The 19,593-nt window shown below is 38.7% G+C and overlaps 1 protein-coding gene across 5 annotated transcripts in view; it reads left to right on the top strand.

The window, feature by feature from the left end:
• Positions 1-19,593, top strand: part of NTRK2 (neurotrophic receptor tyrosine kinase 2) — a 193,473-nt gene that overhangs the window by 129,462 nt on the left and 44,418 nt on the right. For all 5 annotated transcript variants that reach the window (XM_030257432.4, XM_030257433.4, XM_030257434.4 and 2 more), the window contains one exon: positions 14,519-14,649. In XM_030257432.4, coding sequence (XP_030113292.1) covers positions 14,519-14,649 — 131 coding nt within the window. The remainder of the gene's footprint in view (positions 1-14,518; positions 14,650-19,593) is intronic.

Raw genomic sequence — 19,593 nt, 5'->3', positions numbered from 1 at the left:
GACGTTGAAGCACATTACACTTTCTCAGCTTGTTGCAACCTGTGCTTTGATGCAACAGGACATCAGAAAAGTGAAGACTTGGGTTTTTTGTTTTACTTTTCCTCACTTATTTCTTTGCCCAGGAGAGTGATTGCTTTAACTGGTGCTGCTTGATCATAATGAATTTATTGCAAAATTATGTAATCTTTCCACATCCATCTCCAAACTCTGTTCCAGAGCTTATGTTCTGGCATGCATTGTCATGCTATAGCTGGGGAGGGATAGGGAAGCACATCTGCAAACTTCCATAAGAGATCACAAGCTTCTGGAATTGTAGGATAACTAACAAAACAGGATGCTGCAATATTTCCACCAGGCACAGCTGTGCAATATGTGGCATTAAAATAAAGTTGAGTCATTAAGAACTAGTGACATAGAAGCTAGCAAAAGTTTCTGTCTATTTTTTTCTAAACATATCCCAAATGTGCTTCTCTAGTGTAACAGAAAAAAAAAAAATCATTGCGCAGAAAAAAGTGGCTTGTGCTGGTTTGGGTATGGACAAATTCTTTCTGTACTAGGCATAGTATTTATGTAAAATGTTGCATTCTTTAAGGGAATTCTTTGCAGGACGGATGTTTATCTTCCTGACCAGGTATAAAATAATGTTAAGAATGAAGAAACATGAATTAAGAGAATCTAATTTGCTTTAAAAATGCTTAAGTGAGAATATAGGGGGATATCTGTCTAGCACTACTAATCATCTGAGGTCTGGAAATCCCCTTTCTTTTGTACAGGAATAATTTAGTCATCTTCCTTTTCTTTCTATTTTTTTAGGGTTCATGCTGTACCCTGGCCATATTTTATCTCTCCCCTGTGTTCTTTCTCAATAAACTCCACAATGTGGATCATCCTCCTCTCCTGTATATCTGCAGATATCAATTACTGAGTAGAGAACTAGAGCACATAGCACATTTTCTGTGTGTACTCTCTTCTCATTCAGACTCACAACGTGTTCAGTTTCAGAGGTATTTCTGTGGTAAGACATCCCAGACTGTTTGTTTCAGGTTCCCCTCAATGTCAGTGACAAGTTTGTCACTGATTTGGGAATGTTATGTCAGAATCCTGCAGAACTGAACTTGAACTGGACTTGAACTAAAAAATGCTGGAGCAGGATTTGTCATAGCTGTGCTTACCTAAGGCTTCCCACAAGGTCTATAGTGAAAGCACAGGTTTTTTTGGACAGTAGCAAGAATAATGCAGATTTTTCAAACTGCTTGTTCGTAGCTACTGTCGTATCTTTCAGTTTGGTAAATTATGGAGGAAAATACCTTTTAAAATAGTATTGAGAAGAGATTTTTCCTAATGATGTTGTTCCAATGCTTAGCTAGAATAACCCTCATTAGGATGCAATTTACCATTTTCCCCAGTTTCCACAACAACTGGCATTTCAAAAGCCTACTTGGCACAGTATGAAGGCAAATGATACCCATAGCCTCTGTTCAGAAATCTTTATTTGTTTACATCTATGAAGGTGTGGAAAGAGAGCTACTGCAAGTATTTTTGAAGTGCTGGTTATAGCATGCTAGTCCCCGAGGACCTGTTTATTTTTTGGAGGATAGTACATAAAATACCATAAACTAACAGCATAAAGACCAGAAAAAGCAAAGCATTAGGGCACAGCTAGCAGTAGACTTCACATTTTCCCTTGTTCATGGCAAGTTTTTTTCCTTTTTTTTTTTTTTTTTTTTTTTTGTTAATGTTTCTTAAATTAGGGGATGCTGTGGGTTTCTTAATTGCTTTCTTCAACAGTTTTTTTTTGTGGTTTTTTTTTGTTTGGTTTTGTGTGTTTGTTTGTTTGTGTGACAGTTAATCTGGAAGAACTCCACTTGTTTTCCCAGCTCACATTTTGTGAGTGAGGATTACTTACATGGCATATAAGACAATTCTCAATGCAATGCAAGAGAAATAGTGTTGTTTTAAAATATTTTTTTCTGTATTGCCAATTTATTTTATTTTTGAGTGCATTATAATACACTTTAAGGTGGCCAGAATCAGTAAAATTACAAGGAAGTATTTGTTGCAGCCCAGATCATATCTGAAGAATTCCCAGTCAGGATTTTGAACTTAAGATGGCAGTAAGGAGTTTGTCCCATTGTTTTCAAAATATACAAAATAAAAATCTTGATGAATGCATAACTTAGACATTATAGCTTTGTGATGCTATTCAAGTAGAAAATAGCTAATTTTTTTTTAATCCCCACTACTATTATAAAAACCTAGGTAGGCATTTCTAGCCTAATTTTCAAGGAGGGGAAAACAGTCATGGGGATCCACTCAGCAGAAGCCTCATAAGAGTTGTTTGCCAAAATGCTTAAGATAAACACCTTCTAATCTCTATGTGTGTGTGTGTGTGTGTGTGTGTGTGTATCTGGTCTTCAGAAGCAAACAATGTTGTCTCTGTGTAGTCTCTCTGTAAGGAAAGATGAAAATCAGTAATAGGTATTTTTGCAGTTAGAGCATGTTATATTCTTGGAACATATGGCTGAATTATAATTTTCTTACTGAGGAAAATGTTACAAAACGGGAAGGATAAATATGATAAGCAATGTTGAAAGTAATGCACTATTCTATAAGTTAGTTTAGCATTGTACATGGGAAAACACTAGAAAAACTACCCAGCCAATCTAGACATTGGTTTATAAATAATTATGTTAGCTTCTGACCCTTCCTCCTCATTAAAATTTCTGAATAACAGGCTAGAAACACAGAGCCCTGGAAATTGCCTAAGGGCCATTCTGTGGATGTTAGACTACCAAAAGGCAAAGTATCCCTCCAGTTTGACAACAGACTTCAGATATGTCTCTCCTAAAAGCAAGTCTGTACTTGCCCTCCTGGTTGTGGTGGTCTTGCAGGAGGCAGCAGTTAACAAACACTGCCTGTAAAGTGGTCTGTTAGGCTACCCTGGTGACATCTTGGCTTAGCAACACTTCAGTGTTTTAGCTAAGTGCAGGCCAGGGGCATATGAAGGGACAACACCCGTTTCCTTGGCTGCAACTGTCAGTTCAAGCAGCTTGAGACAAGAATTCAGCATTTTTACTGGTAACAGTAAAAACCATGGCAATTTTTAGTATTTCTATATTGGTAAGCACCAATAAAGGTGCACCAGGTGGGGTACTCTGCCGTTATAGGGCAACAAATGTAGCAGCTGTTTGTGTTGGTTACTGCAGCTTAAAATGTTTCCAAAATAGGTGTATACATAGGCAAACTGGTAGTTGTTGCTATGGGAGAGAACTTGAACTTCAGGAGGAAGGGGAGAAAGCCCCTACATTTTGCCTATCTAAGTTCTGTGCAGGCTAAAGTTACTATAAATGTAATGGTGTACAATAGCTGGAACTAAAGTGTTTTGTTTTTTAAGAGCAGTAGTCATATAGATGCTGGGTGAGAAAAGAATCTTTCTAGTCCATGTGTTTCTGGTGTCTTGCAGAGACTGCCAGAATTGCATTTGCATTAATTTCAGTCTACAACTAGTATTAAAGAAGATTCAACTGAAAGTACTTGCCAAATATAAAGAGCACAGGGATAAAAAGGGGATAAAAAGGGGATAAAAAGGACTGTGATTTATGGCGACGTCTATTAAGCTATTACAGAATATCATATGTGTGTACTAGTTATCAACATAAAATGAACTGGTACTAATTGGGCAAAGCTGTCGACTCAGTCTTGTTATAAGTGTAACAATCTTCTTTAGGTCACATTCATTATACTGACATTGTGTGTCAGATCCTGAATAAAGTTCATTCAGCCGTTTCTGCCGTTCTTCTTGTTTGCCCTGCTATGTATGTGTGCTGGCATCAGTGAAAGTTCATGTTTCAGCAAAGACTGGGTCTGTGTGCTTTGGGAAGTGTATGTCTTGGGTATCTGCCCAGTGGCCACTTCTCCAGCAACAGCATGACTGTGGGAGGGCAACCTTTGATTAAATCATGCATGGTGTTTTCCTCATTCGTGGAAACTGACTGGAACAAAATGTTCAAAGCTCTTTCTTTCTTCCTTTCCTCTTCTTTTTTTTTTTTTTTTCCTTTTTCTCTATCTCTTGCTGTCTTTCAGTTCCATGCCTCAAAAGGCTGTAACTGGGTTCATTATTTTGTGATAAATCAGCAGTAAATGTCTATGCATTTTGCTTCATTTGGGCAGCTCCTGTTCCTTAGTGACAGCTGGTTGGCTCAGTGCACTATAATTATCAAGTCAAAGCCAAGATGCTTTTAGGTAGTGAAAGCATATTGGCAGAGACTGAATTTGTCCTCAACCTCGTCGTGGCCCACAGCTTTAAAAGATCCATTTGGTGGTGGATTTTTGACACTGTTGGTACTGGGGCTCTGACAGTTTGTTATCACACTGGACCCTGTGGGAAGCTGTTGTTATCCTAAAGGAGTATATGTCTTTGTTTTTCATTAGCTCCTGACATACTGTATAGTTAACTTTTGATCAATATATCTGTGTTCATTCTTTTCCTATAAAATAAAATTTTATTGATGTGTGGGAGGGGATTTGTATGTGTTAGTGAGAATTTACAAAGGCCTTACTTAAACAGTCTGAAGGACTGAGACTTGCTGAGACCAAACAGACGTGTGAGTTTATTGTCTGCACTGGAACCAAGACACTCTCTGATGCTACTTTAAACACACCCCCATTTGACAGACTGACTATGAGCTGACTGAGTGACTGGTGCCTGGCTGTCCCTAGCCATGGCGGCATACCGGGCAAGGCACTGCCTATGATCCACTAAAGGACAAGTAGCCCCAGGCTGCATGTTGTGCAGATCAGTTGCAAGTAGCTGAACATAATAGAGACTTTTTCTCCCTCACCAAATTTGTTTTAGCAAAGGTATAGAATTCCTCCTTATAACATAATTTCTGCTGGAGATAATGCAATCCAGAGCTCAAGAGAGTGAAAGGAGATTTCTTATATTCTTTGCTATCTCTGTTAGCTAGGTGTATATGTTTTCACATTGCATGAAAATAACATGCTGAACCAAGAGAGAAGTGAAAACGTGTGACTTTTTTCTTGCAAGAGAAATTATATGGGAAAGTCCTTCTGCTCCCATGGACAAGTCAGTTTTCTCACTTTATCATGAGGCAGGCTGGGTTTTCTATTAGGACAATTAGAATAGGCACTCATCTCACTGCTATTAAAAAAAAAAAAAAAAAAAAAAAAGCAACAAAAAACCAAACAACCTTTAGTGTTCTCAAATCTGGCTGGGCTATAGTTCAGTGTAGTTTACAGATAATGTCCAAGTAGGAGTACCACTGTTTGCTTATGCAAAGTTCAATGCAAGGAGCGTGGTACAGTCTAATTTGCATCCTTCCCTAGGACTTGGGAAGGTTGTCAGACCCTGAAGAATCACCCAAACTGTAGAAACTTCATGGCCTTTACACATGAAATAATTTATTTTGTATAAATATATACTTTATTATATTAGTCCTTTGGAGGATGCAGGAGAGAAGAATCAGGTCAGCAGAGGAGGCGATATGTGCTCTGCAATAAGCAATAAGATCTTTTCAAGCTTGAAAAAGTAAGCATGTGCTATGCTTGTGTGGAAACATAGAAAGATTTTTTTTCCCGATGTATTTACAACAAGACAAAAGAAAAGTCATCTTTTCTTTGCAACTGTTAAGGCTTTGATCCTGAACAAAACCCAGCATGTTCAGTCTTGCAAACCCTTTGTGAATCCACTTTGTTGACCTAAAAGGGAAACCTTGAAGGTCTTTTTTGTTTGAAGGTAATACAATGTAATAATCTTCTGACTGCAGTGTAGATGCTGAACAGGTATCTGTCATAGCCCAGTGGTAAAGATGAATTTTCTGGATGCCTTGTATGCATGTGCTGCCAATTACATCATAAGCACTGGAATTCTGAAACAGTAGCAGGGCCAATGGGAAAATGCCCTATGGGGACATAAGCCTCTGTGTATGGCATGTAACAAAACCAAAAGGTGTGCCACTCTGGCAGTGAAACAAAAGCAGAGCAAGTACCTCACCATGGAAGAAGACAGAAATGCTGAAGGACAAATTCTGTAAAAGGGAATAGCTGCTTATCCAGGTTTGTTCATCTTTTATGATGTTTTGGTCTTCTCTCCTATCACACGGGGCTCAGGCAGTATAATGCTAACCTCTTCTATGTCCCCATAGGACAGGGGGTGAACTGATTATCTTGCCATGTCAGCATGTAGGAAGACTCAAGACATTGTTTCTTCATTCTGATTAGTTTGTTCTTCAGTAAATAATGCAGGGTGAGGACGATTTTATATTTTGTTTGTTTGCAGTCTCCAGTATCTTTATCTGTCATTTGGGGGTCCTCCTCAGAAATGGCTAAACCGTTAACTTTTCTTTGTGTTTAAAGATCCCTTATGGCAAAATCCAGGAAAGAAGGAGGTACACACAGAATCATAACAAATAACCATATAGCAGCAAAGCCTTAGCTGTGTGTAGTTAGGGAAGCAGGCAGAGAATGAGCCATGTGCTTAGGGAAAGGGTTTCTTTCAATTGGCTAAAATAAAGCAAAAAATAATGTAAAAATGCATAAGATTCAGGTTTCCTCATAGAAAGCTACACAATGTGTTGCAGTCTGATAAAACTGTAAAAGGAATTGGGAAAAAAAATGAGAAAAGGGTAAATAATTTGCCAAAAGTGATCTATAAGACTGGGTTCTATCATGCTGCTATGACATTTTCATTAATATTCCCTTTTCTTTCTATGCTCAGTTAGCTGCAACAGAGCAGACCTAACATGGCTGATCAAATGTTATGCTGTCTTTCAGATAGCTCAGCAAAAGGTAAAGATTGAATATGTGCTTAACTTTTAAAAAAGGGAATAGAAATTCGACTGTGAGCCAAGCATATGGTTAATTCTTTCATGAGCTTGAAAGCTCCATTTGCTTTTCATATTTAGTTTTGAAAGGCCATCAGTAAAAACCCTTCTGCACTCCCTCATGTAGAGCTGTTACCAATAGGTAAGGCTTTATAAAGCCTTACCTATCGGTAACAATAAAGAGCACTCCTTTGCACCTGCCTGTGGTCCCTACATCGCTCAGTACTGCAACACAGAGCCACAGAATTATTTCCTTTTCCTTTTGAAATTAGAAGAGAAAAAGCAAAGCAGAGAAATGTAGATCAAAACCACTGCAATCTCCTTTGAATTTCAACTTTATACCCATTTACTCTAAGCTTGAATGTAGCTCATCTCTGGAGGTAGTTTCTTTCAGGTTCTACTTCTCAGACTGGCATCCTGAGATGCCTTTCAGACTATGTCTGTTTCTGAAAACAGAGATCGAAAAGAGTTAATATTTAGAAGACAGTATGTTCATTGGCCCTTCCCCCTCTGCAAGCATCTATTATATGAGATATGCTACATGGTATTCCCCCATCCTTTGCCAATTATTCCTATTCCTGTAATACAGAAGGTCCCTGAAGATTATTATCATGTGGAGGGAAAGGATTTCCAATTCTGAATGGGAAGGGTGTTTATGCTGAGACCATTGTCTCCAGTTAAATATGAAAGACAGACCAGATTTGCCATCATAAAATAATACTAACAGGTTTTACACAGAAACTCACACTCAATAGCCTCTAAGTTGTGTGATGATTAAACTTTTGGAAGAAGTGCGTTGAGATCGGCATTTATAAAGTGTATACATATCTGAAAAGGCAGTGTTTTGTCAAAATTCTAGTTCAGTTTTTTGCTTTAAGCTGATTTACTATATTGTTCTGAAAAGCTTTTAGTAGGCTGGAAGCATTATAGAAAGAGAAATGCAGGATGATTAATATATGGTACTATTTCTGAAAATAGCCAAATTCAACTTGAAGCTATTCTGATATATCCCAATTGTTTTAGCATGTAAAAGATCAGTTTTAGCTTGCAAGGGCCTGAAGATCTTGTGCACGTCAGTTTTAATATGCAAGGGCAAGTTCCTGTATTGATAAACTGTTTATTTTTTTAACATTAATTAAGTTAATCAGACTCACGCAATTAAGAAAATGATAGCATTTGTTAGAATTTATTCTTAAGTAATGCTTATTTGAGTGTAGTGGTCTAATCACGTATGGCATCATGGCTATCTGTGGCCAAGCTTATGGGATCTTGGTCAACTAAACCAAATACAGCACTCTAAAAAAAGAGTAAAGTAAAATGGCTTACTAGGAATCAAATAGTAACCCCAAATGGCTCACCAGGAATCAATAGTAACCCCAGTAAGCACCAGTGTTTTAGACAGAGATGTGCCAGCTACAGCAAAATGAGTTTCCAATGGACAAGATCTGTGGTTCCCCTGCTGCTCTGGGCAAGTGGGTGAGAGCTGGGCAGCCTCCAAGGTGCTGCAGCACTCTGTTACAAAAGGAAGCCTGATTTTAACCCAGGAAAATAAAAATTCTGGGGTTTAAATATATATCCTGTGAGGATTTAAACTGTAAACAAAGCAACTGAAAGGTTAAGCTGCAGCAATCAGAGATTTATTTGATTTACCAGATGTAACTCCAGACAAGTAGGAAGTAAGTGTCTGGAAATTATGCCATTCCTGTGAAAATCCCTTGTTTGCTTTTCATAAATGCCTCCAGTTCTCCCAGGAAGATCACTTCTTGTTCAACCTGGCATTATATCCTAAGCGGGCCGTCCCTTCCTTTATGTCCATTTACGATTTAATGCTTGTGAGAAACCTGACAAATCACTGATGGCCACCCAAGAGAGAACTGTTTAACAATTTCTGAATGATACTACGTTTTATTCAAAGGCACAAAAGAAGACTCAAAGTGCTTCAGAAGCTGGACTTGCACAGGTGATGCGACAAGGCCCAGGTGCCTTCGTAGCCTTGTTGTTATGTGAATCCTCCCTACCCAGGTTCCTATAGTTGGTACTGGCACCTTTAATTTGGAGCAGAGTACCAAGGTACTGAGAGGAGATTTTCTCTCAGGTTATTTTACTTCTGTTGAAGAAGTGTGAGTTGGTTCTCAGCTGTGGACTATTATTCATATGTACACATGATGGTGTGTGTGTATGTGTGTGTGCGTGTATATATATATATATATCTATATATATATGTATGTATGTATGTGTGTATGAACATTTATATATACATATATATAAGCAAAAATGTATATATATCTATATATAAATATATAAAAATATATATATTTAGATGTGAAAACATTGTTTGTTTGTACCCACATCACCTGTGCATGAGCTTTACATTAGCAACTGTTGTTGCTACATTGTAAAAATTAAACAACAATAGCACTACACAAAAATTTTTATAGGATAATAAATAATGAATGCTGTATGGTATAATGCATCAAATAATCAAAAATATACAACTTAGCTGACCTATTTCTGCATCCAGGGAAGGCTGACAAGTCAAAAGGTTAAAAAAAATAAATAAAGGTACTGTTGTTGGCTTTTATTGCCATGTTAGAGAGTAGGTATCTCAATAGCCAAAATTTCTATTCTGGCAATAGCTTGTAGAAACTGCAGACATTCTGCTATTGAGTAATCTGATGGCCATCAGTCTAGGCTTCTGTGTGCTCTTTGTAGTGAATCTGTATCCTTCTACTATAGGATTCCAGCAGGAACTTTTTTTTTGTGACTGGCAAATGCTATCTAAACAGTCACTTGGCCATTTACACCTGTATTTTTCTAGCAACGTATTAGAAATAGTTCAATCCACAATTGCAACAGAAATAGCGGGAAAATAAATGAAGAAATTTGCAAAATGCTTTTCTGTGAGACCTTGTATCGCATCACAAACTGAGTCTTTTCCATGACTGCCTTTTACTTATGCAGCTGTGGTTATGTTTATAATATCACCTTGCATGGTTTCTTGGCTTCTTGAAGGTCCTCATTCTCTTCATAGAGTCCTGGTATAACAAATTTCATCAGGACTGTCCCACATGTGCACCACTAGCAAAATTTCGAGCGGTAACCTCAGAAGCAGATTCAGCAGATAATTTAAATGGGTGTGCAAAACAAAAGGATCTTACTGTGTTGGTAGTCCATTGAGCAGTGATGCCTGCAGCTGTTGTCTGTTTATTGTTCACCAGGGAGTCCGTGTTTCAGTCTCTCCATGAATCTCATTGCTTTTCTCATGAGGTAGATGGGACCACATTTGAAACCTGCAACATTTGTGATATTGTAATTGGGTGAGGTCTTCAAGATGAGACACTCACATGAATACCACATAAGTATTTAATTTTTGTGCTTCTTAGGAAATCCAGCCTTGAAAGGACTAGTGTAATCTATAGATGGGAAGAGATATAGGGAGCTGATTTTATGTTTTTGTCACAACCTTGTGGACAGTGGCTTCTAGTTGGAAAAAAATCAACTGGAAACAACTTATTTTAAAGGGATAATTAAAAATTTTCCAGAGAAAAGTCAAGACAATGACTGGTGAACTGAATAAACTGTTTTTCTGTGGGAAGGAACTTCTGTCTCTTTACCTCACCAGAAAGGGCAAGAAGGGTGTTGATTACATGTATTAAATACCAAACCTGAAAAGGCTGCTAAAACTATCAAAGTCCCTTAGAGACCAAGGGAGGGATATGCAAGCCAGACAAGTTAATGATTAAAAGACAAATAAAAAGACATGCATTTTTATTAGCAATGAAATGATTACAAATGAAAGCAAGTGGATAGTTCAGACTTTCAAATCAAGACTGGCACAGTCTCTTTCTGGAGACAGTCTTCTGCCACATACAAATCATTTAGCTCAATATTATGCTCCATATAGTTTAGAAGGTCAGCTTAGATGGGATAATGGTCACATGTGGTGACAAAATGTTAAGACCCATTGTTTGTGGCTGAGGGGAAACATTTTCACTCTGTCACATTTCATTTTTGCAATATGGGGAAAAAAAATGTTAGTGATTTATACTATATCTTGCTGTCCCTGGCTGGATTCATTCATGTCCAACTCAGGGAATTCAATGTGATGAGGTGATCTTGAGTTGCCTATTCTGCTGGAACCAATTCCAGAATGTGGTGTGACCCTCTCTGTTCAGACTCTCCATCAAAGGTAGGTTCCTAGGGAATGCAGTCCCATACCTGGAAATATGTATTGCATCATTTCCAGTGTGACATACTGTCTGCTAGTGAGTGAAATATCTAAAGGTCCAACGCTTTTGGTGAGATGCTTCTGAGACCACGAGAAGAGAAGAGAGACTTTTTCTGTAATTGTACTCCCTGTTGTTTCTGGTTCCCTGAGACATCCATGGGAGCCCCCTGCTTTTAAGGATAGGCTGTATGGGTATTATTTTAACTTAGCCTCTTTTCAGCATTTACCCTTCTTTAATTTGTTTTGTCTTGCTTCATAGTTTATAGTTCATTTCTCTCCAAAGTGTTTCAACTCCACTTGGCTTTTACTTTAATGGAACATTTTTTTTTTTTTTACAGATATCAGTTAAGATTTAAAATCAGAGCTTATATACTCTTAAGAGTACAAATAGCTGGTCAAATGCAGTTGCCATTTAGAATCAGAAGGAGGAAAATACATAGCTGTCATTTTAATGTTTGTGTACCTTTTCTTGTGAGACAGTGTTATGAGATTACTTCTTTGTTTATGTTCTCTTTGGCCAAATTCTGCATTGTTTCTTCAATATAAATCCAGAATAATCTCTTGAACTTTAACAGAGATAATTTGCTTTATCCTGATAGTAACTGAAAGCAGATTTTTACCTGAATTGCCCAGTGTCTCTCCTGCTCAAGTATCCTCTCACTGAAGACAGTATCATTATGGCTGGGGCCCTGAATGTGCTAAATGGATTTTTTCCTTAGTTTATATATGCATCACACCATATGTGTTTGATTTACTTATATTGTTCTTACGTTTAATCTCTTGCCATTTAGTCATGTTTACTGTCGTGTTTGGGGGTTTTTTTGGGTTTTTTTTGGTTTTTTTTTTTTTTGTTTGGTTTTTTTTTTTGTTTTTGTTTGGTAACTTAGTACAGCTCAGAAAGGTAATAGGAATGGATAGAGCATAACAAGTTACAAATACATTCTGTGCAGGTCTCTTCTGCACCTTGCTGTGTTTCAGCTTTTGCAGTTTGGTTTATGGGATGGATTGTTTATTCAAATGCCTGGTTTATATGAGTGTTTAACAGCAGCTTTAAGTGTACTACTGGGAAGTACTGAGTGTGGTTTTTATTTATTTTTACTCTATTGTTTGTAAAGTCCTCCAGGAGCTTCACAAAAAACCTTCTTTCTACTGCTAGGCCAAACATTAGCAGTATAATGGGCTCAAAATGGAGAGAACCACACAAAATTCAGACTGTCTTCATCACCAAGTCTTTGGCAGCTGTGGGCAGAAAAAAATTAAAAACTGCCTTTGCTGCCTTTCTCCTCTGGGAAAGAAACAGAGGCATTCTACTGGCAATAAAGCAGAGGGAAAGAGAACTCCCCAAAAGGCAGGGTTGGATGGCAAGTTTTTTAGGGGATAGAGGGTAGCACTCATTTGTTATCAAGCATTTTTAAAGCTCAGTGAATGAGATGTGCCACACTCCAGACCTCAGGTGCCATGCCAGGGCAGCAATCCTTCAGCTCTGCTGGTCAATACCTTGTGACCAGTATTATCAGAGGCCAGCGATGCTTGTGTCCACAGGGAAAAGGTGTGTTTTGGTTCAGGCCTATCTTGTGCTGACTGCATTTTGAGCCTTTCTTGCAAAGCCAGTGCTGTGGAGGAAATGAAAATAAAAAGCAGCTTCATACTTACTGCAGGGGACCTGCTAAGGTAGCTGGCCAAATAAAGCATCACCATGACAAAATTTAATTTTATGTTAGACCAGTGTATGACAAGAGTAAAAAATGTAGTTATTGTGCAGTCTCATTTCTTATGTACCTAATGAGATGTGTGGCCTCTCCTGGAAGACTTGGCACTTGAAAAGGAGGCTGTGAATATCCCTCCTGCAGCCACCAGCTGTGGAGAAAGCAGAAAAGCCTGGTGAGTCTGGTGGCTGTGGGGAGAATCCAGCCTTCCCCACTCTCTGCACAGGGTCCGAGGGGCTGCTTGCATGCTGGCCTGGGGCCTTCTAGCAGGTGCCAGCTGGATCTGGTGGAGATCTGTTTCTCAGGTGTGCTGCCCACTTCAAGACAGCAGATGCATGCTGGATTGCTCACTCTCCGAGCCTGCTCCCCCATGTCCACACACAGGGATATGAAGAGTCAGGTTAGCTTGCTGTAGGCTTAGGGTATGGGACACATACTTTCTTCTATTGTAGACTATAGTCCTTTTCTCCACATGCTGGTGGTGAGAATAGGGACAGGCTGTGCCATTCCCTCTAGTAATGTTATCATCAGCACTCCTTTAGTCCTGGAGGCAAGGTGATTTTTGTGTACCAGTGGTCACCTGGTTTGGAATAGGCATGTGACCAGATAAGGAGGTAGGTGTCGGTCTGCATCTGGTTAGATCCTAAATTATTGTCAGGGTTCAGTCCTCATCCCTGCAGTAGAGCAGCCAAGGTGAGATTTTCACCCTTGCAAAAGCCAGCCTGATGCCTGTGCCCTGCTATTTCATTTGCTATGTTTAGAATTTAAATTGCAAATGATCTTCTTCCAGGCAGGGTTAAATTTCAGCATTTGCAAAGACAGTTAAGTGCACTGAGGTTAAAATCATCAGCAGATGCTGCCTGGATTGTACAGTTTCAGCAACACAAGCTGTCTACCCTATTGGCAGCTAAACTGCCCTTAGAACTGCTTTATTTAGCTTGAACATTGTAAATTGATAATGTAGTTTGCAAAATTTAGCACAGTATTTTAAATATTAAGGATTTTAATGGAAGATTTTGCTGAAAGGAGAATGTAAAATAAGTAAAAATAAAAGTTTATGGGCTTCAGTGTTTGAATCAATTGACTCTGGGCAGCAACTGAACTAAGGGTCTGTTCACTATGTGGACCAAAACCTTTGTCCATCTTTTGTTTCTTTTACTTCAGATCAGAACTGTAAATCATGTATGTGAGAGACATAGGAAAACCTGTGGTAAGTAAACCACTGTTTTCCTATGTTTCTTTACTTACCACAGGCAAGTAAACCAGAGTGTTAAGTTGCATTTAGTTGAAAGAGGACACATTTGTTTTTTTAGAGGACACCTTAGGTTTAGGTTAATTTTAAAACTTTTTTATTTGGATAGGAGAGTTCTGCTATTGTTAAAGGTACAAAAGTAGAAAAGGTGTGAGAAAGTCTTGGTTTGTTTTCTGATTCACTGACAATATTTTTTAAAAAGTAGCTCTTATGTATGCTTTTGCAGCAGTCGTCCTAACATGATGATAAATGGCCTGTTCCCAGGTGACTCTTAATTCCATGTCTTCTTATCCAGCAAATGTACTACTTTCCAAACACAAATGTATAAACTCAGTCTTTTTGCAGAAAGTGGTAAAAACTGACATTTGGGTACTTTGATTCTTTTCCTACTTTACAGGGAATCCTATCACCATGTGGCTGTAAGCATGGACTCCATCCCATCCTGAACTTGCAGCTCCCTTCTGACCTCTATTTTGTCTTCTTTTCACAGTTGTGCATCACATCAAGCGCCACAATATTGTTCTTAAGAGAGAACTGGGAGAAGGAGCCTTTGGGAAAGTCTTTCTGGCAGAATGCTATAACCTGTGTCCTGAGCAGGGCAAGATCTTGGTGGCAGTGAAGGTAAAATAGTCTAGGGTTAACATTATTAATTCATGGTTGCAACTAATGCTGTTTTATTTGTAAATGATCATGTTTGCCTATTCCATAATCCAGTGTAACTTTTCTCATACATGTAGAAGACTTCACAAGGCTAATTGAGTGTTAAGAGAATTTGATATTTGATCTTGTTGATTATAAAAAGAGACCTGAATCATATAATGAAAGGGAGGAAACAGATTGCATCACAAGGGGGAAAAATCTTTTATGGTTTGTCTGAAGTACAGTTAGTGAAAAAATAATGTCTAGGTTATTAAAAATGTATGTGATACATATGTGTATCTAAAAAATAATCTGTTACTAGCTAAGAATAGGTTATGTGTGTAATTGCTAGGCAAAGAACAGCTTTCTGTTTCAGGACTGTGCCATTCTTTTAGTCAGCAACTGAAATTGTCTGTGGGTAGTTTTCATTAATCTAGCTTGGAGACCAAGCCTGCTTCTCTGCACAAAGCACTTTTCCCCCCCACAAGATTCAAAGGTGAGGTTAGCTGTTGACCTTATCTAAACAGTATTTGTGAAACAGCACTCTCAGAAGTGAAAGTGTGAAAATTTTCCCTGAAAACAATGTCTTGTCTCTGTCTGTAGTGTTCTGCCAAAAACTAAACAAGGTGTTCAGCATTTGAAATATCTTATTAAGTGCAGGGGGAAGAGATGTCCAGAATTTGGGCTATGCCAAGTGACCAGAAAATAATCTTATCTGACAGGTCACAATTAGGCAACCATGTGTGCATTTTGGATGAAACCATACAGTAAAAGAAATCATGTAGATCATCTTTTTGAATTTGGTAACAAGAAATAGAGTCTTGAATCTGACAGTGGAAGAAAATGAAAGGAGAACACACTTGTTGAGTGCTCCATCAAAAATAGGTTTTTGGGTTTGCCAAGGTTATAAGCTTTTCAATACTTGGAGTAGTTCAATCATGTTGACTGTTGAGAAAAAAATTAAGCCCTGAAGGGATAGAGCATAGACAGGAGAAAGCAAGAGATAACAAAACTAGATCTGAATTAATTTTTTGTTGTATTTTGGTGGTTACAATGGAAATGGCCTTTCCTCTGTCACTTTAGGGAGCTGCTTGATTAAAGCAAAATTAAAGTACTTCCATTCACTTGCTCCTTTTTGAAGTCCTGTCTAAATGGAGCCTAGCACTTCTGCTGTTATATGCTGCAATGCACTTTCTCTCAGTGTAAATCAAATGGAAGAGTAAAGTATTCAGCCTTTAATGGTACATATGTCTCCATAGACCTAGATGACCAATCTATCCATTTTCTGGGCAGGCTGTCACACTATTTTGGTTTTTTTATATATATATATGTTGTTTTTTGTTTTTTTTTTTACCAAATCCTCTCTTTATAGTGTCCCTAATAAGAATCTTGCAGGCAGCTGTGGGAAGAATTACCTCTGGGAACAGGTTATGCCCATTTTATATTTCTGTTGCTGGCTCTTAAAGATATGACTCTAGCTGTTGTCACAGAGCAAATTTTTTGGTGAGCTGAGCCACTGGATTGATCCTCACATAACTGAGGTGTTAATTGCCTGATGCTTGTATCTTTCACTGTGGTTACCAACCACAGATAAAAGGTATCCCTCAGCCACAGTGGAGGTGGATGGATCCAGGCCACTGGATTGCAGAGAACTATCGTGCGCTTCAGTGCAGGATGGTGTCTGGACTCCATCCCTGAACGAGAAGTAGAGGAGCAGACCTGAATGCCAGTAGCAATGAGCAGCTCCTCCTGACACACAACAACAGCTTTAGAGAGCTTCAGCACCATGGTAAAACTAGAACACGCCAATCACTATAAAATAGATTTGGTGAGGGTGTGGAAATAGGTACTTGCTGAAGAGTAAGGTGATGCCAGGGAGATTTCAGCAGCAAGGAGACACAGTCTCAACAGTGTAATGGGGGTCAGGTTGGCTAGTGGTCCCTGTCAGTTCCCTGTGCCTGCCAGTTGCTGGAAAACAGTATGGTTTGTCTCTGGCCTTGAGCATCCCTCCTTCTAACTCAGCATGTTCTCTTCTTATCAGTCAGCTGGTATCCAAAATGCTGAGGTTGCTGCAGCAAATTATTTAGGAGCTAAGAGGCCCAGAAAAATCTGGGAAGGTCAAAAAGATCAGGTCTAGCATAAAATACCAAAGAGCTTGAGCTTTTGCTCCCTTAAATAGGAGAAAGCTAATTTGTTTAAATTGGTTTTGATCAGTGTGAGCTTTTTGGAGATAACACAGAGTACTTGAAAATACTCTCCATAGAACAAAACCTGGGCATTGGACTACATTGCCCTCACAGTACATCATGTCAGGCACTTTTAGAGAACAGAGGATGGAGGAAGGAAAAATTATTGTTTTCTTGAGGGCCCAATTTGCTGTGTTTGTTCAAGCCTGGCTCAGTACTGTCTCCTCATAGGATTGGATCACCAGGCATAGTCTCAAGCTAGTGTAGCTATCCAGAGTGGGAGGTGAAGTTGACAGGGCACAGGTTAGCAGCTACCTCTGGCTCCCCTGGGAGGTTTTGCTCAGCAAGCAGATTTCTCTGTGTGTGAGATCAAAAGCATTTCTATGGCACCTGCACAGGAAAACCAAAGATTTCCAATTCTTCAGACCTTCAGTTCTGAGAAGACTTGAAACCACCCCTTCATTTCTTGAGGAGACATACCAGTCAGGTCTCATATATTGGTGGGAAGCAATAGCAATTATTTTGTAGGGGAAGGCTGAAACAGTAGAAAGTAGTAATAGTAGTCATGTAGCTGCGTTGAGAGTTTGGCTACCAAGTCCTGCTGATGTTGGTGACAGCTTCATCCTCCTGCTGTTGCTCTGACTTGGCCATAAAGGCAGCTCTGGGGTGTCCGAGTGGCACAGGTGGTGTCAGACAGAGTGGTGTGGGAGTTGACACTCACTGCAGAGCACAGGGCAGCCCAGACCACATGGAGTAGCTGGAAACTACATGTGATTGAATCTCAGATCCTACTTGGGAAAACCTCCTGTCGACTGGTGAAAGTGCTTTGTATGCAGAGCTTTGGCATTTTTGTCAGTAATGATAATAATAATTAATATGTCATTCCTCTCTTTGTGCTCTTAGGGTTTTATTTTGGTTTTTTCTTTTTTTCTTGTACTGAGAACAAGCTAAATTCATTAGTCAATGTAATTTCTATGTAAATTCTACATACTTATTAATTTTTTTACCTTCCAGTCTCCTCCTTGCCTGACTGTGCCAGCTCTCTCTCATGCATTGTGTCTATTCTGTGCACTGCATGAAATCATGAAAAGGAGATTTTGCAATGGTGGATGAGAGAAATTCTAGTTAGCCCATGGTAGTAGAAACCCTGCCTGAGTTTCACCTGAGTTTTAGGTTTTTCTGCATTTTGCTGTTTGACAGAAAATGTGGAATTACCATGGCAACTGCTCTGTCATATGATAATTTTGCTGTTTCTGGGAGATAAAAAGCATCTTCTCAAATATACAATATGCCATCCTCACAGGACAGAGCTGTCAGCATTTTTACTGTCTTTCCAGGGAAAGAGCCTGCTGGAAAGAGGATCAGCCTCTGCTTCTCCCTGGCAGTTATTTCCAGATTGCTATTATTTTAAAATTAGTCTTGTATTAATTGTTTTTCTTATTCTGTTATTGAGAAGAATCACTTCTGCAATCACTTCATATATGAAATGACCAGAGGAAACTCAAGTGACAACAGAATTATTACAAGTGATTTCAGCATATGTAACATAAACTGGACTGTGGGTTTGTGCCTGTATCATTTTAAAGCATCATCCCAGAGCCTGGAAGTATTGGAAAACACTTCAATTCCAGTCCTCACTCAATTCAGATGTGATTGTGTGTAGCCCATAGTGGGAAGCAAATTTCCTGTTCATGATACAGCTATGTATACTAATATATCCTGGCTAGCGACACCTTGATGAAGCAATATCCTTGTTGCATCATTAGTAAAGCTTATGGAAAAAAGGATCCTGCTCCTGAAGGCATGTTAAGATTCAGAAGTACATTCCTCAGGGAAGGGACATCTAAGGCATAAGTGACTTCTTTTGAGTCTAGGATCCACAGAGGCTGAAATCCACAGGTAAAAGCCCCTGAACTTGAAAGACAGCAATCCATTCTGCCCTAGTCCTTGTTCCCCCATTTGAATTTTATTATGGTAACTAGTCATTTTTCAAGACCCAGGATTGCGATATCACAAGTAAAGGATGTGTTTTTTCCAACAGTCACCTTCTAAACTCTTATTCACACATGCACACATATAATACTAGAAAAATGGACAGGATTTTCCTTGTTGAAGCAAATGCTTGAGCAAACTATGACTACTGCTGCTAAAAACTCAGTTTGTTGGCAGAACAATTGGACAGTGTCAAACCTCTCTTTTGCTGTTCTGGTGAGTGTGGTTGGTCTCATGTTCTACATATCAATTCAGGATAGAAAGTAAAGGGACTAGTTAGCCAGAAAAAAGGCATCTTTAGTTTGCCGCTACTTTTGTGTCTTATCTTCCATTGTATTAAACCTAGGTATTGTTAAAATCCAGAGGTACAAAGCCCAGACAGCAGTTTCTGTGAAGAATAAATTGTGAATGTTAGTAGCTTGCCATCTTTCTCTTGTGGTTTTAGAAATATTTTTTGAATTAGTATAGCATAATCACTGTACCTCTTGACTATAAAGACTATTAGTGGTTTATTGTCAATTATAATTATTCCTCATTTAATTGGTGTCAGAACTTGCTTTTTTTTTTGTGCATGGAAGTTTCTTGCTCTTGAAATGTGGTTTGTAAGGAGAAATCAGAAACTTCCTATGTGTGACAGTTAAATTAGTATTATTTCATTAGAAAATATTTAAGCCTCCTATTTGATCCTGTGATACCCCAGAATTCCTCTGAGCATCTGCTTTCCTCTGTGTCTATCACTTTAGGATTT

The sequence above is a fragment of the Taeniopygia guttata genome, chromosome Z (genome assembly GCF_048771995.1).
Source record: "Taeniopygia guttata chromosome Z, bTaeGut7.mat, whole genome shotgun sequence".
Taxonomy (NCBI): Eukaryota; Metazoa; Chordata; class Aves; order Passeriformes; family Estrildidae; genus Taeniopygia; species Taeniopygia guttata.
Note: the sequence above shows the minus strand (reverse complement) of the source record. Positions and strands in the feature narration are given on the sequence as shown.